The sequence below is a fragment of the Ceratotherium simum genome, chromosome 12 (assembly GCF_057802395.1).
Source record: "Ceratotherium simum simum isolate JZ-2026a chromosome 12, ASM5780239v1, whole genome shotgun sequence".
Lineage (NCBI taxonomy): Eukaryota > Metazoa > Chordata > Mammalia > Perissodactyla > Rhinocerotidae > Ceratotherium > Ceratotherium simum.
In genome coordinates, this window is record NC_141911.1 from 39,957,605 (window position 1) to 39,984,529 (window position 26,925).

General features: G+C 35.0%; 2 protein-coding genes across 2 annotated transcripts in view; one reads left to right on the plus strand and one right to left on the minus strand.

The window, feature by feature from the left end:
- Nucleotides 1–26,445, minus strand: ABCE1 (ATP binding cassette subfamily E member 1). Its single transcript, XM_004420879.3, has 18 exons — nucleotides 26,305–26,445; nucleotides 22,846–22,979; nucleotides 21,746–21,831; nucleotides 18,988–19,085; nucleotides 17,873–17,990; nucleotides 17,344–17,481; nucleotides 17,118–17,187; nucleotides 16,776–16,872; nucleotides 15,541–15,630; nucleotides 10,620–10,741; nucleotides 7,266–7,487; nucleotides 6,202–6,261; nucleotides 6,044–6,102; nucleotides 4,223–4,333; nucleotides 3,994–4,136; nucleotides 3,750–3,872; nucleotides 2,185–2,296; nucleotides 1–526 (listed from the first exon to the last, which is right to left on the minus strand). Exons 2-18 carry the CDS (start codon nucleotides 22,946–22,948, stop codon nucleotides 479–481), a joined length of 1,800 nt encoding a protein of 599 aa, XP_004420936.1. The 5' UTR covers nucleotides 22,949–22,979; nucleotides 26,305–26,445; the 3' UTR covers nucleotides 1–478.
- Nucleotides 26,446–26,560: 115 nt separating this feature from the next.
- ANAPC10 (anaphase promoting complex subunit 10) overlaps nucleotides 26,561–26,925 on the plus strand; it is an 80,716-nt gene continuing 80,351 nt past the window's right edge. The window contains exon 1 of the mRNA XM_004420880.3: nucleotides 26,561–26,644. The gene's annotated coding sequence lies outside the window, so the exon portion shown is untranslated. The remainder of the gene's footprint in view (nucleotides 26,645–26,925) is intronic.

Here is a 26,925-nt window from a genome sequence, read left to right on the forward strand (position 1 = left end):
TAATAAATATAATCCTGATGTTTATTTATCAAATTTCATCAGTGGAGTCTTCGACCGGCTTTTAAAATAAGGGCAGTTTCATCATATTGGCGTACGTGGCAAACCACATAAGTACAGAAGTCTTTTTTCAAGATTTTTAAAAGGGGGCAACACTGGTCAGCATTTGGTACATGAATATAACACACCCATTAAAAATCTTCCCATACATCATGAAAACTTGGAGGTAATTTGTATAGCTTGAAACGTCTTCATTTTAGAATGTTATACACAAAAAGGGCCTTACCAAGAACAGAAAAGTGGCATTTTCTGTGTTCAGACTACAACTTACAACACGACTTGCTTTTGATGTTACATTAAGTAAACTATACTTCGAGCTCTGGAGTATGTGGGGCATAAAACCTGCTTAAAGTTTTCTATGACAAAAATCCCAATATATGTTTCTTTTAATTAATGGCTTATTGATATTCTCAGATTCAGTCTAATCATCCAAGAAAAAGTAGTTTCCACTCTTCTTTTGTTCTACATCCTAAAAAATAAAATAGAGAAGCAACAAAAATCAACACCATTCTTCCATATGTAGCGGTAGACTTTCACCCACAGTATTACTTAGCAGTATTCACAACAGTGTCTGTATAACTTCCTCTGTACCCACTGTCTGCTTTTGGATATTCCTGGTCCACTACTTGAAGGCAAGATTACTACCTCTGCTACCCATCCCTACTCACAGAACACCTCCTCTGGTCCAACTCAAGCAAAGCCCCTTTACATATAATGCCTTACTTACACATAAAAAATTATGCTATATAAAATACAGTTTCCATGAAAACAATTCAATTTCATTTTCATCATTTTAACTTTAAGCTCCTGGTCCAAAAGGTAACATACTGTCAGTTTGAGAACTTAAACAAAATGTATATAAAAATAATTTTTCCCAGTACTGTTTACACACTGAGCAGTAATGATCCATCTACCTACTTGCCTAGCTGCTGCCTTAGCAGGATTATGGTATGACTGTCTAAGATGACTGGGCATAGAGAAATGATGAATAGCTGTACCTGGGGACTGAACCATGAGTATCCACACAAGAAAATGACAATACAAAGAAAATGAAAAGTGTTCATAATGCTTCAGAAGAAATTCTTAGGAAAATTAAGCTGTGCATAATAAGTGTACTAGACTTTAGTTCCTCTTTTCTACTTAATATGCTTTTCAAAACTGAGAAAACCCTTCAATTTTAGGTCAGAACTTGTCATTTCATTTTCCTGGTGAGAGTAATATAAATCATTTATAAAGAAAATACATAGTGAAGGCTAAAGGCATCCAGACATCGTGTTAGGTAATTAAGAAAACATGATGTGTACGATGACCTTGTCTCTGCTTGTCAAGAGCTAACAGTTTAGTAGCAAAGCTACAGAAGTACAAATACAAAAATAATAAAAACTAGTAAATGCTACAGGTATGTGTAATATGCTTCTAAGTATTAAGGACGATGGCTAGAGGGCCATAAAATATAAGTAGCATTTTAAGTAGGCACTACAGGGGATACTAAAAACACAGAAATGCTTTTTTCGAGTTCATTCACTTTTTCTTTTTTTGAGTGACCAAGAGATTATTGCCTTCTAAAAAACAAACCATATTTCACTGACTACATCAGGTGTAAGGTGCACGATTATTTTATGTACCACAAAGAAAAAAACATTGTCAATTAAACTGAGAAAATGCTTTTCCATTGTTTAGAATATTATGCTCATTGAAGCAGCGTCTTTAGACTCTTAAAATACACATATTAATCCCATGTTGCTCTTGTACATGCATAAAAAGAAAAAGATATAAGAGAAACTGGTCAAGGTATTTGTAAAAACTTTTTTGTTTCAATGGTGAATTAGTGTAATCTTTCTGAAGACATTTTAAACGGCAATTAAACTCAACACACGTAGTACAACAGTGGGTACAATTCAATGAGACAATGTGAACAGCTCTGCCTGAGTCCACACAGCAATGCATCACAACTGCTGCCTACCAGACTGAAGTACGCCACCAGATACTAAAACGTGAAAAACATGAATCTTAGAATTAACAAAATATGTGTAGATTTTTAATGAAACAGCCTTCCAATTTGAAACATGCCTTTCCATTATTTACAGTGAGAAGTTATCTGTAATTTAACATAGTTTTTCTACATACCTTAATTGAATTGAGTTTGTTTATTCTTGGCCTATAGTTGTTTGGATCTCTTCTGAATGTAATTTCAAGCTGAGATAAAAATTTATTCATGCCAGCCAAAAGGGTCTGAGGACTAGGGGAAAAATAAGATCTATCAATTGTAATTAAATTTTACCCCCAAAATTTAACTGCTTTTTGGCATGAAGAGTATTAAGAATAACTGTTCCCTCTAATTCCCCAATCATAATAATATATATACACACACAATATAATATATCATCTGCATAATAATATAATCAGAGCATATTATAAATTCTATGTTCAGAAATGTCTTTGCACAAGCTATATTGTTTGTTTGGCTATAGTATTTTTGTGTAAAACATTTAAGACAGAAGTACTATTTTAGAAAAACAAAAAACCATTAATTAGGAGATTACGAAAATTCAAATCTGATATTTTTAGGGGAGAAGAGAATTTAACAGAAAAGGTAATATTTATGTTAGGAATTTGGCACTGGAGGGAATATGTACCACATAATTGTTTTTAGTAAGAACTCCTCTTTACATTTCTATGCTTTATTCATCTTTTTCACCCAAACCAGTTCTTAAATCATGCTAAATCACACCATACATGTGGAATATTTTAAGCATTTTATAAATACAAAGGGATCATTATTTGAATAAATAAGCTTTATACAGCCTAAGAAATTTCCTTAACTCACAAAGAAATATGTAATTCTCAATAATTGATATACAAATTTAAAATGAAAACAAAGGAATTCTGGGAAAAAGCTCAGTAACGTGCTTTCATTTCTTAGATGAATTATTAAAATGGCAACTCCATTCCTCCCTCTTTAATACCAGAAAATATTATGCTGGAATCACACGAAATTGCTGTTTTTATAGGTCAAAAATGGTTGAATATCAGTAATTTCATATGGTTCAACCTAACGTAAGGTTTTAGCACTAAAAGTATAAGAAATTTCTCATAACCTGATTTGAATGTTAGGCTTCTCTATATTACAAGTGCTCTCAATCAAGCCAATAAGGAAAAATGAGAGAAGAAAAGGGGAGAAGGTAAAATCATTCATTTAACTCTGCTGTAGACCAATACCAGATATTTGGGGTCTATGGTGAGCTTTACCACTAGGAGTGTTAAGTTAGGCAAATCATGTAACCTACGTGGATCTTGTTTTCTTTATCTGTCATACACGACATCAATGGTTTTCAAAAAATTATTTGCAAAACCAAAATCCTAATCTGTTTTGGAAATCCAAATAATGAAGCAGACAAAATTTAACCTGAAAGAAAAGGTGAGGGGCCCAAAGCTCTGCATGCTTATTCCCCCAGAGTCAGAAGTTCTATACTATAGTCTGAAAACCACTGTTCTACCTGGTCCAATCCAGTATTTGATATGAATAATCTTGGGAGTCACAGAATCATTTCTAGAATTTCTGGCTATGTCTTTCCTTTTCAAAAATTAAAATGGTATGACTAATGTTTATAAGCTTATTGGAAATTTGTTAAATAATTTTCTAATTGTTAGAACTTATAATTAGGTCTGAATACTTTACAAAGTAGTTTTACCTGTTTGCAACTGTATTCTTAGAGGGAATACCATCAAAAACGATGACTCGATCTGCTAGATAGGTGGCCATGATGAAGTCATGTTCCACAACAAAGGCTGTCTTCTTAGCATGGAGTATGAAACTAATAAAACACATGATTTTGAAATCTTTTATAGTTGTATATCATCAAATATTCAAATGCTATAACAGTTGTATGCCAGTACATATAATCAAAAGTAATACTCTTACGAGCAGGACATTACCGTTTGACAACTCGAGCTGCCATCAGTCTTTGCTCAGAATCCAAATATGCAGAGGGTTCATCAATTAAATAGACATCAGCAGGTTTGCCCAAACAAAGAGCTAAAGCTACTCGCTGCAGTTCACCACCAGATAATGTCTGCACCTATTTGGAGATCAAAGTTAGCAAACCACGTAGAGACATCCAAAGCTTAAAATAATAAAATAACAAAAATAATTATTTTAGAGTACCTCTTGATCGATGATGTTTTCAATTTGCAGAGGCTTCATTACATCAGTCACAAATTGTGGATGAGTGTAAGCATCTCTTATCCTTTCATGTAGTAACTGTCGAACACTTCCCTGTTTTTAATGGAAAAAGTACTGAATTTTTATTTCAGTACAGAACTCCTCTAATTATAAATCTTGACAAAGTTAAGCTCCATGGCAAAAGTATGTCAATTTGCCACCAACAGATATCAATAGTATTTTTATGCTTATCCATCATCTATGGCATGTATTGAGATTTTTAAATTAAAAACCCATCACGTCTAACAAGTAAAAAAAAGCAATAATCTTACAATTTAAAAGTAGTAAATGAGGAATGTTTCAGAGGAGAAATTATTTGAGAATAGGAATAATTCTAAAGGTCAATATGAGTATCTAGTAACCTTAGGCAATCAGTAAGATAACACGAAATGCATGATAATGTGATAAGGACAAATCTTAAGACTCCTTTTGCTTGTCATTTCAGGAGTGGGCTGAGTCTGAGAACTTAAAAGCTAAGCTAATAGAAAGTATCAACGATAAAATTTTTATTGTAAGCTAAGCCATCTCAAATAGGCCTAACATAAAGTGAGTGTACAGGTATTGAGTGTAAATACTATATAAAGAAGTTCATTATAACACCTACAGAAACCAAAGGAAGTTAACTTCATGTTTTCAAAGTTCATCCATATTGTAACATGTATCAGTATTTTAATTCTTTTTAAGGCCGAATAACATAAATTCTATGGATATACTATATTGTGTTTATCCATTCACCAGCTGATGGACATCTGGGTTGTTTTCCACTTTTTGGCTATTATGAATAATGCATTTGTGTGCAAGTTTTTGCGTAGAGAGATGTCTTCATTTCTCTTGGGTATATATCTAGGAGTAGAAATGCTGGTTCATATGTAACTCTATGTTTAATCGTTTGAGGAGCTGGCAGGTTGTTTTTCAAAGTGGCTCTACCATTTTAAATTCCCATCAGCAATGTATGAGGTTCCAATTTCTTCACATCCTCACCAATAACTGTTACTGTCTTTTTGATTTAAGTCATCCTAATGGGTGTGAAGTGGTAACTCACTGTGGTTTTGATTTACATTCCCCTAATGACTAATGATGCTGAGCATGTTTTCATATGCTTATTAGCCATTTGTATATTTTCTTTGGAAAAATGTCTATTCAAATCCTTTGCCTGTTTTTAAATTGAGTTGTAAGAGTTCTTTATATAGTCCAGACATGGGTACCTTATTAGATATATGATTTGCAAATATTTTCTCCTATCCTGTGGGTGGCCTTTTCACTTTCTTGATGGTGTCATTTACAGCACAAAACACATTAGGTTTTCAAAAGTTTATTTTGGAAAAAGGTGCCAAAGAGATTTTAAAAGCATTTTCCGGGGGCCGGCCCTGTGGCTTAGCGGTTAAGTGCGCGCGCTCCGCTACTGGCGGCCTGGGTTCGGATCCCGGGCGCGCACCCACGCACCACTTCTCCGGCCATGCTGAGGCCGCCGCCCACATACAGCAACTAGAAGGATGTGCAGCTATGACATACAACTATCTACTGGGGCTTTGGGGGGAAAAAAAAAAGTATTTTAAAAAAGCATTTTCCTATTGGCGGAAATGAATCATAGACCACGGCCTTAACACCTTCTTCAGACACTTTTGATAAAGCTGTACAGAAACTAATTTGGAGAATTTTGATATGGTGAAACATTAAAGCTATTGGTGTGTATATACACACACACACACACACACACATATATAAACTTTTCTTTAACAACCAAATAACAGAATAATAACTCACAGTTGATTTGGGACTGATTTTCTGTGGCTTATAACTGACATTTAGAACTGGTACTTCTCCTGCAAAATAATGTAAATAAATAAAACACTGAAAACTGCCCAGATCTTTAACGTTTACTATGTGCAACAGAGTAAAAATACTCCATGTTACAACAGTACCTCCTTCATCAGGTTTAAGTCTTCCAGCAAGCATTCTGATAAACGTCGTTTTACCAGTACCTGGCAATACAACACACAACAAATTGACTTGAAAGAGGCTTCACATTTAGAGTAAATCATTATGTACTACCAGATTTTAATTGAGAAATTAGTTTTAAAGATATACACTGACATTACTGAATTCTGAAGGTTATACAGAAAAATACTTTCATGATTCACCTCTCAAGTATAATTCTAAACTAATTAAGAGGAATATAGATTAGTTAAAGCTTATAACGACCATTTTAATAAATGGTAGGTCTATAAAGTCTAAGGCTTGGGTTAGTTTTTAAAAGACAGTTAAAATATCAATGCACATAATTTATTGTTAAGATAGGCTAGTACTGTTATGATTGATACTATCATTTGTAAAGTCCACTTTCATAAAATATTGAAGTTAATTGCAACCCTGTTCAAAATTCCTCCATTAACTAAAGACTGATACATTGCAACAATCCTCATAAAATTTTTTCTTCTACAGTTTTGTAAACTCGAAGTATATAATTCAAACCTTTTTTTCAAAATCATGAAAGCAATACGAGATACTTGGTACTCAAATTCATCTCATAGCCATATTTATGATGGCAATCTAATAGCAAAAAAAGCCGGTAATACAACTATTTACAAAGGTAGACTAGCCTGAATTTAAAGCAAGAAAAACTCCAATGGAAGAGTGTAAGGAAAAAATTTTAAACTAGATTGCTTCTGAATTATCAATTTATCTTTATCCTTTCCTTCCTAGTCAGTTTCCAAGATGAATAAATGCCGTATCAATTTATATATAGAAAAACACCTTATTGTCACTGAAGGTTACAAAACAAAATAGGAAGTATGAACTTGATTGAATGACAGTGAGATTAAATCACAGAATGTCACAAAATGTGAACTACACTGAGAAATGTATAGATTCAATCCAGCTTCCAGACATATAACTGAGTTATATGTCTCCAAGTTTTTCAAGGAGTAGTTAAAACTAATTGATAAAAAGAACAGACTTTCAAATATCACAAATAAGGAAAACTTACCATTTTCTCCCAACATCACCATGATTTCAGAATCTGTAAACTCTCCAGCTACAATTGTGAGCTCAAACTCTCCCATCTTTTTCTTCATTCCAGGATATTTATACATACACATCTTTTTAACTTCCTCTTCATTTGCTGTCTCAGCCACTTTAAAAACAAGTGATGCATCTCTGAATCTCAAGTTTTCTGTTGGAACGTAGCCATCCAAAAAAATGTTTATGCCTGTTGGAAAGTCATTGACAAGAGATTAGTAAAGATCAATTAAAGACTAAACGTTTTCTACAGCAAGACACTACCATATAAAAGCCAAAACCCTAGGCTCTCTTGGGAGCAATCTCCAAATAGATTTTAAATTTCTGTGGACTTATAACATGCTGTGATAACATGGCGTTTTATGTATCTAATGCAAGTTTAAATAATTCACGCATACCCTATCTTCATTGCAGCATTAATTCAATAGCCAAGATATGGAGGCAACCTAAGTGTCCACTGACAGATGAACGGATAAAGAAGATGTGGTATATATATACAATGGAGTATCACTCAGCCATAAAAAAAAGTAAATTCTTGCCATTTGCAACAACATGGATGGACTTGGTATTATGCTAAGTGAAACAAGTCAGACAGAGAAAGACAAATACCATATAATTTCACTTGTATGTGGAATCCAAAAAACAAACAAACAAACAAAACAAAACAGAAACAGATTCAAAGATACAGAGAACAAACTGGTGGTTGCCAGGGGGAGAGAGGTAGTGGGATGGGAGAAATAGGTGAAGGAGATTAAGAGATATAAACTTCCACTTATATAATATTGTAATAACTTTGTATGGTTAACAGACGGTAACCAGACTTATCATGGTGACCATTCTGTAATGTATAAAAATATCGAATCACTATGTTGTACACCTGGAACTAATATAATATTGTGTTGTCGATTATAATTTAAAAAATGCATGCATGTATATGTACCTATATATACACACACATATACGAAGCATATCTTTTCATTATGATGTGATTTTGACGAGATTTTTTCCATAAGGTTTTATCCAAAGACATATGATGCCATTTCTGCTGTATTTTTAAATCAAAAATTGCAATTTTTCTCTAATAAGGACAAATAAAAATGGAATATTCTCCTAGATTGACATAAAATGATATAAAATAGTTTGGGAAATAATTTTTGAAACAATTTAATTAGAGCATTCATTTTTACATGAGATATAACTATACATTGACATTACAATTTACTGCATTTTTTTTCAGATTAATTTTGTAGGTTTGTAAGAAATTTATAATGAACTAACTTCATTTAACAAACACCATTATCTAAACAGCTTTTCATAATTGAAAGTAAACTAACATATTGTACACAAGAATCCCTCTATACTAAAGTTGTTAAAATCCACAATGGCAGACACAAAAATGAAAAAGTGGATTATTTGTGAAACAATGAAAAGATCTGTTTTAAAATGTTTCCTAAAGAGAAATAAGAGAAAGTTGGTAGCTGAAGTTTTGGAAGGTCTTGAAAGAAAGTCTAAGACTATTATTCATTTCATCCGGAATGGAGAGCCACATTAGGGGGCTTGTATCTTTAGCCTAAAACATAGGCATTCAGTAAATAATTGCTGACAGAATAAATAGATACATTTATTCTGCCAAAATCAGCATGTTTTTTGATCTTAAACTATTTAAAACTCATAAATGTGAGGTTAAAAAATTAAAAACAAAAATTAAATAAAAACATAAACTTGAAAGCCTTAGCGGCCATTTAGTCCAAATGCCTAATTTATCAGGTAAGCAAATGAAGGCTCAGAGAAATGAGTGACTTTGTGCAAAAAACATTAAGTCAGCCTTCACATTCCTACTGCAATGTTTGTCTTATCAATTTAAAAAACTGATTCCAAACTATAATTGCCTTTATAGTTTATAGAAAGCTTTTACTGATACTGCATTAATTTCAGTATATTAAAGGAAAGCAGAAAGATTAAGTGCAGTTTGTTTCCTGAATTGTTTTAACAGATGAGGCACATTAAAAACCTCACCAGGAACCATTTTTTGAATGGCAAAGCCTTTACACATGGCATTAATAACCAAAATTGTAAAGAATGATTGCCAGCTACCCACATCATTATCAATGAGATTCTAGAACTACTATATGGCACAGAGTAGGTACTCAATAAATACTTGCTAATTGAGGAGAATAAAACATTAATAATTGTTTCTGAGATCATCTCTTAATACTACCGGAAAGAAAACTGGACAATCTCACAAATTTTTCCTTAAAATATGCATCTATAGATAAGTAGATAATTGACAGAAATTCCTTCCCCACATCTTAACCTAAAATATTTATGCACTTTTTATAAATTAAAAAAGCCACAACTGCCCTTTTATGCGAAGTGTATGCTGCAATATAAATTTTTTTTTCCAAAAGAATTTCTAAGGTATCTCAAAAACTGTCCCTTCGAAGAGATGGCTTTAAAAAAAAAGAAAGAAAAGGAGGCCTGCTATAACCTAGGGAGCTACAAGGCTTAAACAATTATCCTTAACAGAATCTGGTATTTTTTTCAAGATATGGACTACTTAAGTAGTCCCTTTAGGTGTCCTAGATTGGCATAGCTAGAAAGAAAAAATATAAAGTAAAATAGGAGTAAGAAAGCAGTGGAAGGAAATGGGAAAAGAAATTAAATAGAAAAAGACATACCAAGTGGAGAGTGCACTGATACTTGTTTCAGGAGTCACTTGGTGGTAGGCTAGTTTTTACTTTTGCCTAATTTGCTTAGGTAGGAAAGAGACATGGAAAAGAGAGGCCCGAGTCCCTCTTTTCTGAAAGTAGAAGGAATAAATGAAATATACATACTAAGCTATTTTAATTAGACTTTTAGTCACTTACTCAACTATACCATAGTTACTAAACTATCTTATTAGACTTTTAGACAGTCTTATTCCCACAAACTTAGAATAGAGATAAATTTGAAACATGAAAACAAGACGAACACTAAATGAATTCTACGAGTTTCACTACTGGTATTGGCCTGTCAAAGATAAAGTTGAAGATGACAATGCTGCTGCAGAAGTCAAAATATAAAAGAAACTTTTATTATAGCAAATAAACAGTGAAACTGATAAACCATTTTTACCCACACCAAGAGAAAATTCTCAAAAAAGAAATAGATTTTATATAACAACTGCTGTATATAACCTTATATATACTTCTGTTGAGTGATTAAATTCCATAAGACAAGAGTTTTGGATAAATAATACTACAGCAACATATAACTACTTAATATCAACAATAATATATTTTCTAAGCATTAGAGTGAAAGAGAACACAGTTTTTCAAGTTACCTTCTCTTACACTAAAAGGCATAGTGACAACACCATAAGCACTTGGTACGCCATATAAACAGCAGATGAAGTCAGAGAGATAGTCTAATACACTTAGATCATGCTCCACCACAATGATATATCTGAAAATCAATACAGATTTTTATTTTTAAATGTAATGTAACATATATAATTAAATTAAAATTATATTTAATTATAATTAAAACCCTTAACTTTTTACTGCATTACTAATTTCAGGAAAACAGATGTATTTTTTAAAAATTGTAAAGACCATATTAAGCAAAAGCCATAAAACATTTTCTTTAAATAAGACACATTATCAATGTTCATATTTCAAATTGTTTACCTCAACTAAAAGGAAGAAAAAAAAGTTAACATTAAATAGTTTATGGATATATGAAATGTGTTCTGCTAATAAAGAACATATTTTTAAAGAAACTTTACAAAGCAGAAACAATTATAATAGATTTAAATCAGATGTAGCCTCAACTGTTTGATTATTATGCTATTCAACTTATGCATTCAGCCCTTCTACTTGTCCTTTCCCATGGCAGCTCTAGTAGAGCATGCATAGAGAATACGACAGAGAACCTTAACCTGAGAACTTGCAGTTTTGTCGGGGAAGACAAGGAATAGACAGGAAACAACAGCAAAAAGACAACATAGCAAAATATGTTCTACAGATAATAAAATCCAGTGAAGGTCAGAAAGGAAATAGGCTAGTGTGTACTGGAGCACTTTAAAAAATGGGATGGGATATGACATGACTTTTGAGGTAATAAGAAAAAAGTATTGTTAGTGTAGAAACTATTAGGCAAATAATAGTCATGAAGCTTTTATGCAGCACTTTATTCCTATTCGACTTAGTTCAATATGTTCAAAAACCAACGTCCCCAAAAACCTCAAATTCCAACTTAATTTATCAGCTTCCTGTACAAATAAGTTTTCTCCATATTTGTATTAATGGAATCATCACTCTCATAAAAAGTGACTCATTTTATTCCCAATGATCTATTGTTTAAATTGTCAAGTCTGTGAACTCTTTCTCAACAATGTCTTATGTGTCTATTTGATCCTTTTCTTTCTTTCTCTAAATTCTAGTTCAGGCTTTCATTATGTTTCTTCCAATATTGCTACAGACTTTTGACAAATCTCATTTTCTTCAGATCTTCACACATGGCTCTCAGTTGCAAACGAAACAAACAATATCCTTAGACTTTCTTTCAAAACCTCCAAAACTTCAGCTATTATTTCTCTTACTTCACTCATATATAGGACACACTGAAAATGGATCTTTCATTGTTTCCTGAATAGTCCGCTTTTCCATATTTGTGCGTCTAAAGCTATTCTATCCCCTAAATGGTCTCCTGCCTAAACCCTCACCTGTTGAAATCCTACTTAACCCTCTGGAGTGCATCTCAAATCCTACCTTCTGTAGGGACACCCTCCCTAATATGCAGATGAACCTGCTCTCCTCCACTCTTGAACCCTCGTAACTCTGAACATTTACTTGGACTTTTGCTAGTTTTGAGTACTCCTACAACTTGCCCATAAACATCTTGAAGACAGACTATAATACATTTTAGAACCTCTATGATCTTTAGTCTTGTGCTATGTACCAAACAGATATTCAATAAAGTTGTTGAATGACAAGATGAAGAATTTGGACTTATGCTAATTGGCAATGGGGAAACTGGGAGGTTCTGAAACAGCACTGTCCAATAAAACTGTCTATGATTATGGAAATGTTCTATCTCCATGTTGTTCCACATGTTAGCAAGCAGCTACCTGGAATGTGGAGCACCTGGAATGTAACTAGTGTGGCTGAAGAACTAAATTTTTAATTTTAATTAAAATTAAAATAGCAACATACAGCTAGAGGCTATAGCACAGTTCTAGAATAAGAAAATGATATGAAAAAACATCATTTCAGAAAGATTACTCTGGTAAGAACCTTTTTTTTTAGGAAGGTATCACAGTAATCCAGGTCTCAGGTGGTAAAAGAAGGAATATAAAAAAAGATAGGGGCAAGTTTAATATAAACAGGAAATAGTAAGAGCATATGTTTTCTACCATGATGGTGGTAAGCATCAATAAAAATGGCAAATCATTCAAGTGAGCCAATACTCATCCTGCCTTGGTGTCTTTCTTGGCAATGTTCTATTATCTGGAATAATTCTTTACTTTTTATCATAAAATCTTCAAAGCCCGGTATTATCTAGTGGCGTTTAATTTGCTTTGAAAAGAAAAAAACAGGTCAAACCTCTTTGCTTTCCCTACTTTCAAATAAAGCTTATGCAGAAGTCCAAAATATAAAAAAGATTTAGGTGAGGTATTCTATTTTTGAGGGTTTGGGAAGCAACAGAAATCTACAGCATAATGAGAAATCTATGCTGTGAAAATTTACACCCTACAATTAATTTTGGGTTACTTGCTGGCTTTTAATCTTACTGAAGATTTTCTGAGAGGTCAAATTCTAGAAAACCTCTTGCATTATTATTCCTTTCTCCAATCCATCCTCTATTTGTTGTTTATCCAAGGATAGGATCTCCAAAATTTTTTTTACAGCATTAAAGACTGAAAGTGTTCATTGACACACAGAATTTCAAGATGCACATATACTTCCTGTAACTTTTTATTATCAATCTATCACTATAGAGATTATTTTCACCCTATACCTATAAATAAGAACCAGTACATTTGTAAAAATGTCTAACTCAATCATTTCATTGACTTTGTCAATCTAATTTGTTTTGACATGCCATCCCTATTACAATTAAAGTTACTGTCCTCTCATAATATAGGATTGTAATGATTTGCCTGAACATTTACGTACTGAGACACACGTCACCTGGTTGTAGATTACTATCCTTTCAGTTCTTTTTATTATGGTTAGCATGATACTTGATGTTTAAAAAAATTGTGTGTGAAGGTAGATTTATCTATGACTTTCATTTCAGTATAATAATTAAGTAAAAATATATTTAAAAAGGGGCTCGGGTTAAGAACAACTGACTCAACTGCTTGTGTATTCTTTTCTTTACCAGATTGTGAAGTCCTTGAATACTGGGACTACATTTCATATTCTTACATTCTCCCCAAGAGCCTATCATAATGCCCAGGCCTATGTCTGAAGTGAAAATTACAGCTACTATTTGGCCCAAGTGAGGTGTCTCTTCATCACTGATATACTAAGTTTCACTTCAAAGTATGTAGGTGAATCATTCACTCCTTGAATCATGTATTTCAATTATGAAAAATTCTCAGCCATGATCTTTTCATGGCTTTTTCAGACTCCTATTAAGATATTTATAGTCTTCTCATTCCATTCTCCATGTCTCTGAACCTCCCTTTCGTATTTCAATCTCATTCTTTCTCTGCTGTATTCTGGTAACTTGCTCAGATCAACTTTTCAGGTTTCTAATGCTCTTCTCTGCTGTCTCTAACTTATCTATAATCTGTCCAGTGAGCTTTCAATGTCACGACTCTACTTCTAATTTCTAGATTTGTTTGGGTTTTTTGAATATTTACCTATTGCTTTTTTGTAGTATCATACTCTTAGGGTTTTGAATCCTTCTTTATGTTTTTATTTGTTTTAAATATTATTGTCTTAACTCTCTTTGAGAATGTCACCTGAAGTTCTTAAAGGTCTAATCCTGCTGTCTGCTGACTGACTCATTTGTAGACGGTTTCCTCCTGTCATTTATAACCCTGGATTTGAGCTCATGAGTCTTTACCTGTAAGGATCCTGTGTAACTATCCTGCGTAACCAGAGTTGAGGGCACACCATTCCACAGTGGTTTTATATTTGCTTCTGCTAGGTACCATAGGATTAAAGATTCTAGGACCCTTTGTATTTTGCTTTCTTACCATGGAAGAGTTCTTAGACTCCCCTTGTTATATAAATTTCAATTCCATATCCACGTGAGCTGCTGGTCCATGAATAGATTTGAAGGGGAGCCATCCCTCCAACCCCAACAAGCTCAGTGAGCGGCATATATATGCTTCCTTGACATCTTCATGTGTTTGTCCTTTTGCTGAGAAAGCAGTCCTTTGACAGTCCTGGCATTATACGTGTGATAATCCAATATAAGGTCTTGCTTCTTGCTCACAAGTGGTTGTTAAAGCCCAGGACCTACTAGAGAGTTGAGCATTATCCCTCAGGAAAGCCATGACCTTGTCTTTTCTTTATAGTTCTCCCTTTGGTTTTTGATCTCTAGGAATTTCTCTTGCTTTCTTGTAAGATTAGCTGTGTATTAAATCAGTCACTAAGCAGAGGCATAAAAAATGCTGTACAAAAAAACCCCTGGGTTCTGGTCATAGCTTTGCCATATAGTAAATTCGTAACCTAGAACAAATAACTAGCTTTTCTAGCCTTAAACTTCTTCATCTGCAAAATGGGAATACTACCTAAAGATTCTAACTCATAAGATTACTGTGAGAGGCTCAAATGAGATAATGGATTTAAAAACTCTGCAAACTACAAAAGCACCCTACAAACAGGGTGTTGTGATTACTTAACAGAGGTTAAGAACTCTCTTGTGCTCAGTAAGACCCTGAACCAGAATTACTCTGGTGATCCTTATAATGTTTTAAATTTTGTGTGTGTTTGGGTGACATATCCATTTGAGGATCTGGTAAAAGCTAAGTAAGGATCTGCTTCCCAAATGCATACATATATGCCAATATTTGCATATCATTTCAGAGAATTCCTAGGCTCTCTGGAAATAGGCATGGTAGTAAATGAATCTTACATTGAGAACCTCTGTTTTAGATAGAGGAAGGGAAATTCAAGTGGTAGCTCCAAATAACCAAGATGGAAAACATGCAGATATATATTGATGGTCCCAGTGTTTAATCTTTAGAAATCTATAAAACTCCCCCCAAAAATAACACAGGCATACATCAAATCTGTACTTACCTATCTGGATTTATTAGAGATCGTATAGTAATAGCAGCCTTTAATCGCTGCTTGACATCTAGGTAACTAGAAGGTTCATCAAACATGAAACTATGAAAAAGAAAAACAAATGTAATAATTTGAGAGACAAATATGATAATTCTACCTTGCATGTTATTATTTTAAAGCACTGTAATATAGTTTCCGACTTAACAACGACAAAAATTCCCTCTTATACTAATGAAGAGTCCACTCTGTAATGGTAAAAACCTCTATATTCTGCTCAGAAGTAGAAGAAATTATGAAAAGCAGGACTGCATATCAAGTCTGGAGAGAGAGTTCCAGATTAGGCTAATTCACAAATTGTTACCTCCTCATGAAAAATATTCTGATACAGTCAGAAGTAATTCAGAGAGCTTTTCTCTTATTACCTAAAGTCAGCTGCATTAACGCAAATAAGAGTTTTCGGAAAGGAGGGCATGGCACAGAATTACAGAATACTTTCTGCAGAAGAGCTAGCCTGCATTGGATGCCAGAGTAGAAATGTGGAAAAAGATGACAGCAATAAATATCTGGGAGAAGAGAGACAGTAGAAGGTAGGAAGGAAACTAGCCTTTTTCACTTCCCTTTTCTCCCTAACATGGCATGTCACCCTGACTTGGGATAACCTAAAATACCTCACGTTCTACTTGAGGTATTTAAAAAACTTGCTGGGGAGCCGACCCGGTGGCATAGTGGTTAAGTTCGTGTGTTCTGCTTCGGCAGCCTGGAGTTCGCCAGTTCGGATCCTGGGCGCGGACCTACTCACAGCTCATCAAGCCATGCTGAGGTGGCATCCCACACAGAAGAACTGGAAGGACCTACAACTAGGATATACAACTATGTGCTGGGGCTTTGGGAAGAAAACAAAAAAAAAAAAAACAAAACTTGCCCGTCTGATTGGAGAGCATAAGTCTTAAAAAATATCCTTCTTATGTACAAAGAGAGTTTAAAAAATAAACTGCCTTTATATTAAAAACCTCTGGAACTCGTAAGTTGTAAAGCACTTAACGTAAATAAATGATTTTTCCCCCCCTGCGGGAATAAGAAGGGGAATGGGCAATGGATGTATAACTGCTTCAATATCTTACCTCAAAATTAGAACCTTAGATACTATTTCTATTAATTTCTTTCAAAACTATTGCTTTATGAGCACTATTACAAATAAAAACTCTAAAATAAGGATTAAGATATACAAAAGGTATAAAGTAACCTACATATCAGCTTTCTGTATGCAGACGACAGCACAAGCAAATCTCTGCAACTCTCCTCCTGAAAGATCTTCAACATTTCGTTCTTTTAGATGGGTTAAATCTACAAAGAACATAGAGGCATTGTATTCAGTGTTGTTAAGTTTTATTTTACCTCCTCTAAGCAAAATGAACATTGCATGTCATTCTGGGTTTGAATGATATTTCAGTTGAAAATTGTATAACATAAGTAAATAATGACAACTACTAGAGATTTCCCCTTTTATTTCAGTAATCCATATAAAGATATCTATCTTCACGAGTTAAGTTCAGGGCATATTAAAACACACACACAAAATAAACACTTACCAAGCTGCTGACATACGATTGCTTGTGTCTTTGTTTCGTCCTTTCGGTCCAAAATAGAACCCACTGTCCCCTGTCATAATAAGAAGCAGTTACTACTATTTTCCATCATATTAAAATTCCTTCCATATTATAAAGAGTTACAAAGTAAAATAAGTTTTCTTTGATATATCTTTTATACCTCCACCCATATCTATAATGCATAAATTCCTCCTAAAAAGAAACTGACCTTTGCAGCCTTGGGAATCTGGTCAACATACTGAGGTTTGATAATGGCTTTTAAGTCATCTTCTAGAATTTTGGTAAAGTAATTTTGCAATTCAGATCCACGGAAGTAAGTCAAAATTTCTTGCCAATCAGGTGGATCCTAGAAATATACGTATAATTATATGAATTTAAGTTAACGATACAATTGCAAAGAGGATGACTGTTATACAAAATAGAACATACATCCAAATAGGATACTTCTGGTTTCTAACTTAATCTTAATATTAGAGGTGGATTTAATTTCAAATCAAGGCATACCAACTCAACAGTTTAAGGATGCTCAGAATTATCAGTTACGTAGCATTAACATATTTTAATTAAAAAACAAGGCGTTCCATTTATATGTAGTTTCTCAGCATTAATTCCACAAATAATCTTGAAAGTAAGAGCAGTAAAAAAAAAAAAAACAAAAAAAACCACACATACACTCTCCTTCAAAGTCTCATAAAACCAACCCTAGATATTCATTTTTATAAGGTGGTAATACATACATCATACTTTCCAAGGTTTGGCTTTTGCTTTCCTGCTAAAATTTTTAGAGCAGTTGACTTTCCAATACCATTAGTTCCAACTAATCCCAAAACTTCACCTGGACGAGGAATAGGCAACCTGTCATAAGCATACAAAAATAATAAAACCAGACTTAGGCAGAAAAAGCTCCATAATATCTGAATGATGTATTGTAATGCATTTGCACTCCACACACATCCATTAATAAGCTAAGAGATATATGCCAGGTATTATTGGCTATTAGGAAAAAAAAAACAAAAAACAGCCAAGATTAACTTAAACCGTTAATTGTTAGAAATGCATCCATAACCAATATTACTTCAAATTTTATTTTTTCAATTTTCATTCAAAGTCCATTCTAAAGTACAATTCTTCTTTACATATAAGGCTCAGTTTTAATGTATAACAAAATGCTTTGGTACAAAATTACATAGCAGGTGCAACCTCACACTGTCTTCTTTTTTGACCTGCCATTTACTTACAAGGAGAGAAGTGCCACATCAACCAGAAATATTCCACTTCATTCTCCCTGCTGCAGTAGGCCCCTTAAAGCTGGGAGGTTGAGAAATATCTTTTTATTAGTTAAATCTAGACTCCCAGATTCAAATTAGTGTTCAGCAGGTTAAACCTCACAGAGCTCCTGTGATTTAACAATCTATGTCCAAGTTCAGGGTAATATTCTCTGTAGATCATGAGATTAATAGATAAATAAAATCAATGACAAATTTCATTAAAAGTTATTTTGGGGATAAGGGTATTTTAACAATAGTGATTCTCAAACCCAGTTGTATATTAGAATGACCTAGGAGCTTTTGTAACTTACTGAGGTCCAGACTCTACATCCAGAGATGTGATGTAATTCAACTGGGCTGAAACCTAGGCATTAGTAATTTTAAAAAGACCCCCACGTAATTCTAATGTTAGCCAGAATGAACCACTGACATATGCAATATGACTCTGCATGATGTACTAATATTGTTATTTCTCTTTAGTGGATGCTTAATATCAATTTTTTCCATTTTTGCATTTCTCTGAAAATTCCAAATGTATTTTACTCTTGACTGACGTAAAGAAGAATGTTGACTTGAAAATATACCTGTGAAGTTTGAAGGCATTGGCACAATACCGATGTGTTGTTTCTTTTTCCAAGTTGCTTGGTAAATTGACAATTGATAAGGCGCCAAAGGGGCATTTCTGTTGTTTAAAGTAAAGAATTAATTTTGTATTAATATTTAGAAATATACAAATGACTAAAATAAAGAATTTTTTATAAGCAATATTCCAACCATGAGAGTTTCACAAAGATGTAAAGTATTGTTTCATTTCCTTATTTACTTAAAAAATAAAAGTTAAGTTCCCTGAAGGCAAGAATCATATCAACTAATTTTGTATTCCCCTTAGTGACTGGCATAATCCTAGACATTTCATGTGTTTCATATTTATGAAAAACCTTACAGAACCTGAGGTTTTTTTGATGTGTGTGTGTGTTTTTACATTATTAGATAGGAGAAGGCTAAGGCAAGATAAAACATGGTTACTGAGTATACGATTTCATATTCAGTCCATGACAGATGATTTCCTTCTACTTCTTCCCGTCTCTGTATGCCTCCTCTTCTACCTTGTAAAGTCCTTTAAGGTCATGGATTGTACCTTTTTTGGTCTATTTATGTCCCACCAACCAGCTAGCATATTTGCATAGAGTAAGGATTAATGTCTTTCCATTGTGATTTTTAACCACCCCATACGAAAAAGATGCTTCATATTCCAACTGAGTAAATTCACATAAAAAAAAAGTTATTCCTAAAAAAACTTATTCAAATAACAGTTGACTATTAATCAGATAAATGCCCAAGAGACAAGAATGGCAAGAACTGGAAGCTCATTCAAGAGTGGTAACGTGGCTAGAAAAATTTCTCAGAAATACAGATGTCTATAACTGCATAGATATAGGTACATCCAAAAAGCATAGCCTCAGATTAGATTTGTTTAGCACAACTGTTCAATGAGCTCAGGGGACCAATTCAAGTCTCCGTACATAAAGATTTCACTCAATTCCCACTTTATAAGTTATAAGAACACAGAGAATTAAAAAACAAAAACAAAACTCTTGTTATCTAACAAAGTAATTACCACCCTCTAACCAAAACTATTAATTCTGTACATGAAATATTATTCTGCAAATGGAGTTATCTCTATCTACAGAATTCTCTATTATTCCATCAATGTACATAAGATGCCTATAGGCTATAAGTAACTTAAACTTCTCTAAATCTACAAGGAAAAAATATCCATACTGTTCATATATGATAAGTATCTTAGTGTTCGGGGGTATATATTACTCCCACTCCCAAACAGATTCATCACATTAGTATCTTTTCAGCCACTGAAGTTCATACTCCAAAGTTTGGAACTTCATTTTTCTATAGCAGCGAAGAAAGAAAATAGAGTAGAGGATAATATAATGTTCAAAATCAGACTTACAGCACCCACAACATTGGCAGGTATATAACAAGAGATTACTAAATATTTGCTGTAAGGAATGTTTCCTGCTTATATTTTCAAAACAAGGGAAAATGCGTTCAGGTACCAATGAAATCTTTTCGGACACTTAACTGAGGATTCAGAAACCAATGTAAAACATACATAAGCCTTATTAGAATAAGTAACAGGCTGGTATCCATATTCTGGTAAAGTGTCTCTCTAAAATACATTATCTACAAATAAAAATATCTTAATTAAGAACTTTATGCACTGGCTCCTAAATATCTTTTATGAAGTGAAGTTGGAAATTCATCATTCTTAAGTCAAATGCCCTAATCGAACTATTCAATGCAACAAAAACTGAAGTATTTTGAAAAATTACACTACTGGGATAAATCCAACATAGAAGCATGTATAATAGAGCAGAAGAAGCACTTAAGGATTAGGCTAAATTAAAAAATTTTTGGGGCCGGCTCCGTGGCTTAGCGGTTAAGTGCGCGCGCTCTGATGCTGGCGGCCCGGGTTCGGATCCCGGGCGCGCCCCGAGGCACCACTTCTCCGTCCAACGCGAGACCGAGTCCCACGTACAGCAACTAGAAGGATGTGAACCTATGACATACAACTATCTACTGGGGCTTTGGGGGGAAAAAAATGAATAAATAAAATCTTCAAAAAAAAAAAAAAAAAATTTTTGGTTGTGTGCATTTCTATTTAAAAGATATGAATTTAAAATTAGATACAGACTTGAAAAAAATATATGTAATATGACTCATATTTTTTGTATTTATATTTCTAAAAAGTTCTGGTAAAGACACGCTGGAGAATGTCCTTCCCATAAAAGGGTGAAAAAAGAGAAATTAATTTTGGCTGGAAATGGCTTTACAAAGTTGAGTATCACAAGGATAACTTTTATTTCATTTATTTATTTATTTGTGAGGAAGATCGGCCCTGAGCTAACATCTGCCAATCCTCCTCTTTTTTTTGCTGAGGAAGACTGGCCCTGGGCTAACATCCATGCCCATCTTCCTCTACTTTAGATGGGACGCTGCCACTGCATGGCTTGACAAGCAGTGCACTGGTGCGCGCCCGGGGTTCCGAACTGGGGAACCCCGGGCCACTGCAGCGGAGCGCGCGCACTTAACTGCTTGCGCCACCGGGCCGGCCCCCAAGGATAACTTTTAAATAGGGTGGTTTAATTAATTAAAAAAGCAACAATATTAGATTATTGATCTAAGAATACGATTTTCCTAAATTTATATTCTTTATTCATTGCTTTACATTTTGCCTCTTTAAAAATAGCTATAATGTATTCAGAATTTTCAGATTTCATCTCCATGTTTCACATTTGATCCGACAAATAAAATAGCACTTACCTTAATACAAATACCACAGCCAATACAAAGAGTTTCAGAAATCCATGCTATTTTGCTCTGGGGTGTAACCTCTATGCATAATTTTCCTGGCAAAGGAAAAGACAGAATTAAGTCACTTTTCCCGACATTTTAATTTTCTGAACATTTTGATTTAGGCAATTCTGGTTCCAAATTTTCATACATAAGCAGATTTTCAAAAACAAAGGCCACACAAAGAAATATACTTGAGATAATGTCTTAAATCAGTGCTTTATGGGGACAGATTTCTGAATTTATTACTTATATGAATGAATCTTCTTGTACTCATGAGGTAGATGGCTCTAATATGTTTATTTTGTTTACTACTGGAAAAGAAAATATGCTAGGAAAGATACAGCAGATCCTACAATTTTTATTTTTAAGTTGACCTGAATATTTATTTCACAAAATATGCCTTGGAAATGGTAATGTACACCAGAGAAAGGAATGAAATACATTAGCTAGAGCAGTGAAGCTCCAGAAAGCAATGTGGTCATCTACTGTGGAGACAAAATTAAACTTGGAATTAGAGATATTAATAATGGAATTTCTGAATAGCAGATGACATCTAAAGTTTAAGATTCAATAAACCTATACCTCACAAGTATATTTAAGGTAACAATTACTTTAACAAAGACCTTAAAGACTACCAATTCGTTAATTCTGAATTGCTGTAAATTTATTTAATCTTGAAAATATAGCAAAATCTCATGAATTGCCATTCTTATTAAGCTCTTCATTCTTTTTTTTTTAAAATGAGAATACTATGAAATACAAACATTGGCAATCCTTTCTCGATGATTTAAAGTAATTATAGGATTTTATAGAACAGTAAGAGTCTCAGTAACTTGAACTCTGGTTTGATTTTAGATTCAATGAACTGTAAAATATATTAATAATACAATTAAAAAAATAGGACCATTTAGTCACAAAGCAATAATAGAAAAAAATCGGGTCTTATCTTTATATTTTAAAGAATATAATGGGGGAAAAAAGTATAGTTAAAGCCGGGAGAACTATGAAGCCAATTTATTTCTTCTAAAACCTTCTCTTATCCTTAAATGATCCACAGAATAGCTTACCCATTCGAACCACAGGGCAACTCTTTTTGCACTCCTGCCGACATTTCTTAGGTTTACATTTGTCGTGGTTGACAATAGCAATTCTTGTCAATTTATCCGCCATAATTCTAAGAAAGCAAGAATATCCAGCTCTTCTATTAAAGAAAAATTAATAAAATTATGGCACAGTCAATCCAATTAATTAAGAGAAATAAGTCACAGGCACAAAAGTTAGACAGGAGAACATAAATTATCACTATATTCAGATATGATTATCTGGAACTAGTAAAAAAAGAAAACCTAGTAAAAGAAATAAAATAGTTTAGCAAGGTTGGGAAAGCAAAATTTTAAGATATAACATTGATCAGAATATTTATATACAGAAAGTAAAAAACATCCTTTTCAATAGTCACAAAAAAGAAAAAGTCTAGGAATCAACTTCACAAGATATACAGACATTTGAGGAAACTTTCAAAACACCACTGAAAGACATAAGAGACCTAAACAAACAATGACATGCTGTCTCGGTTTTTACAATAGAGAATAGTCAATATCAGAGATTTCAACCTTCCCTGAATTTATACATTTAATCCAAACTCAACAGGAAAAAAAATAAACCACACAAACCAAATTTAAAGCTCTTATATAAAAAGAATAGTAGTAGTGATAGCTAGTTAAACCGAAAAAGCAAGGGGAGATGGGGGAACCTACACTTGAGAAATGGAAAAAAATGATATAAGGCCTCAGTAATTAATAGTGACACCAGTGTACGAATACAGACCAATAAAACAGAATAGAAAGACCTGATATGAAAACTAATACATAAGATAAAGATGTTTACTCCTTCCCATAAACTAAGCATTACTTCATGTCTTATCCATCTGACTATAATGACGCCACTGATGGAAACGGCAAATAATTACTAAGGTTGTGACCATCATGTTGACCAACTGGAAAAAGTGAAAACTGCATTTCTCTGGGAATTTGTAATATGGCCAAGATGAATTTATGCTAAGATCATTGAAATGAAAAGGAGACCAAGTAACTATATGTATAGACTGTGCTCACTTTTAAAGCTTTTTAAGTCTTGATGTGTTATTTAACACTAAGGTCAACGTGAACTTAGTATTGGGCTTAGTGATAGACATTAATATTCTTAGAATGGTGATTAAAGTAAATAATTCCAGAAAGTGCCTTAATACTCCAGTTTATTCCAATGTGTAATGAAAGAACCTGAAGCCAAAAGACTATCCATAGACCAAGACATTCTACTGTCTTCTATCAATGACTGCGAGCCTCGATCCTGATTTTTTTTGACAGACTGCTTCCCTTTGTAGGCCTCTCAAGTCTTTCTCACACCCTTCAATATCATTAGGCTTGGAGGGAGGTAAGAGATCTTACTCTTCAATGCTGCTCCCAGACTATTATTTTCTCTTCCTCCTCAAAAACAGTCAGCTTTTGCCTCTCATATCATCCAACTGCTTTGGTCATTTACTGACTATGAGATCACTCCCTGCCATTCTCTGATGATTTTAGCTCTTGGCTAACTTGCACTCTCTCGTTTACAACTTCTGTCATAATTCTTGGTGATATCAATATCAATACGTTCATAGACAATTCTTCTACTAATAGGCTGTCCTCTTTGTTCATTAACCTCTCAACTCCAATGATCTTGTCTTTCACCCTACCTCAGCCACTCATTCCTTTGGTCAAATCCTTGACCTCATCATTACCAATAACGGCAATCTTTCCACAATCTCCATTTCAAACACCCCATCCTCCAACCACTACTCCTATTTTTTCAGCTCACTCCTCTGGTACACAACAATCCAACAACCCTTTGAAAGTCTCCCACCTCCAGACCTACTATCACTATCTCTTGACTCTACCACATTTCCACTGTCCCTCAGCCCTTAGTATCTTCATTTCCCTCCATACCCAGCTAAAATTCCACTGTCAATCATTTACACCCTTAACTACAACCCGGGTTAAACACAATTCTTCGCCTGCACACCTATAGCTGAAAAGGAAGTGAGGCATATATGGAAAGCATTTGCAGTCTAGAGACCAAAATTATTATAAAGCCATGTGAAAGTATTTAAAAGATTGCTGTTAACGAATGACGCCTGATATCACGTGAAATATTCTAACCTATACTTATGGTAGGTTATTAGTCTTATAAAACAACGTAAGTTGGGAGTGGTGTACAACTCTGATTTCAGAGTCTGAAATTGAAGACATTTAGATGGGGCACTAAATTAACATTGATTTCTGTTTTTCCCCTAGCAATTATATTCAACGTTCTTCCTAAAATTTTTTTTTACAAGGGAGAACAAGATTTTTAACTTAAAAAAAAAAAACCCACACAAAACCCCTTTTGGTTCAAACACAGATAAGAGCCCTTGGTTAACAGTGACAAAACATTATTGTCAGGTAGCTGGTACAGAATGAATATTCTCAGTATATGGGACAAATGTACTGAAGACGGCCACACAAATGCCACTATCATAAATGCCTAATTGACAGTCCGGTAGAAGAGAGGGTTAAAAAAAAATAAACCAAGAAACAAACTTTTGACAGGTGTTTCTCACTCATTGACTTTCCCACAAAAAAAAGATGAAAACATGCTTATGTAGTTTATGGGATGTGGGAATCTGCTTTAGTCGTCGTGCCTACAACGAATGAACCACGCAGGGGAAAATCAAGGTATTTTGAGTAAAGACACCACCCTCGATTTCAAGGAGTTTAAGATCTAATAAACGGGAAAATGGGTAAGTCACTTTGAGGAAAAGTGCTGAGCGCTATAAAAGCGCACCAAAAAAGCTCAAGGCGTTCAACTGGGAGATTTCTTGGGATAACTACAGTCACAGCCCAGTACACGCTGCTCTATGAGAACAGCAGAGCGACGTTTGGCCGTCATTTCTATAAAGCCTGGGAATGGACAAGGAGGATTCGATTTCATGGCGGCAAGATGCCATAACTCATTCCATAATCACCAAACGGTGGAAGAACAGGCCACGACTTTCCATCATCAAATACACGCATGTGACAATATACGCATTTTACTGTGCCGGGGGAGAGTAGGGGTGGTAGGGGATGCTCCAAGTTCTGAAGGTGCCTTCCTCTCTAGAAGGTTGAGCTCTAGGGCAGGAGCGGGGTAAAGCAGTGGAGGCGGCGGAGGTTGGATCGCCGAGGAGATGGCATTTAGGTCCACTCTCGCAGCCCCCGGCGGAGGTGGGGGGCAACAGCGCCCCAGAGCCGGGTCAGCTGGAGGGAAAGCGCGAGGCGTCGCCAAGCCCTCGGCGGCGCCCGTGCTCCGGCGGTTCCAGCTGTCCCGCCCGAGCCGGCTGCCACGCGCCGCTGCTGTCTCCACCGCCGCCACCTGAGGCCTAACCAAAGGCTGCCGGAGAATGTCCCCACAGTCTTTAAAACGTGGCAGACCGCAGCTAACGGCCAAACGCCTCCGGGCTATTCACATACCTGGAGAAAACGATCCCCTCGCGGAGGGGAGCGCAGAGGCCAAATCAGCTCTTGCCTTCACTTCTGAGCCACACAGCGTGTTCCTACGGCCACCGGCCAAAATGGCGGTGCCCAGCCACCGCCTCGCGCATGTCGTAGAGACGGAGTGCGCACGCGCGACGGAGAGCGCTGGGCGGAGCCCTGGAGGGAGGTAAGGCTAGAGGGCGAGACCTGACGTCATTGTGCCGCGACTCCAAAGGTCCTTGGAGGAGCCGGGCTGTCCAGAGACGCTGAGTGGGAGTGGCGCCGAGCTGGAGGGGATCCCGAAAAGCTGAGTTGCGGCAAAGCGGGTCTGCAGGCTGTAAGTGCAAGGGCTTTTTCCCAACGTGGAGAATAGTTTTAGCATAAGCAGATGCGTTCTCTTTCCCAATCTCAATCTCCTTTTCCGCTCCCGATTTCCTCGAAGCCGGTGGGTCAGGAGTGGAGCGTTAGCCGTTGCCCATTCTACCGCTTCTAGCAGAGGTGTCAAGCAGGACCAACAGAGTCTGGTTCAGACACTGCTCGCGGTGGCTTTGTCTCCTTGGCTGCTTCTGAACTGTGTGGCCAGGAACCCAGTCTTCTCCGAGCTCGGTGTTTTATCCA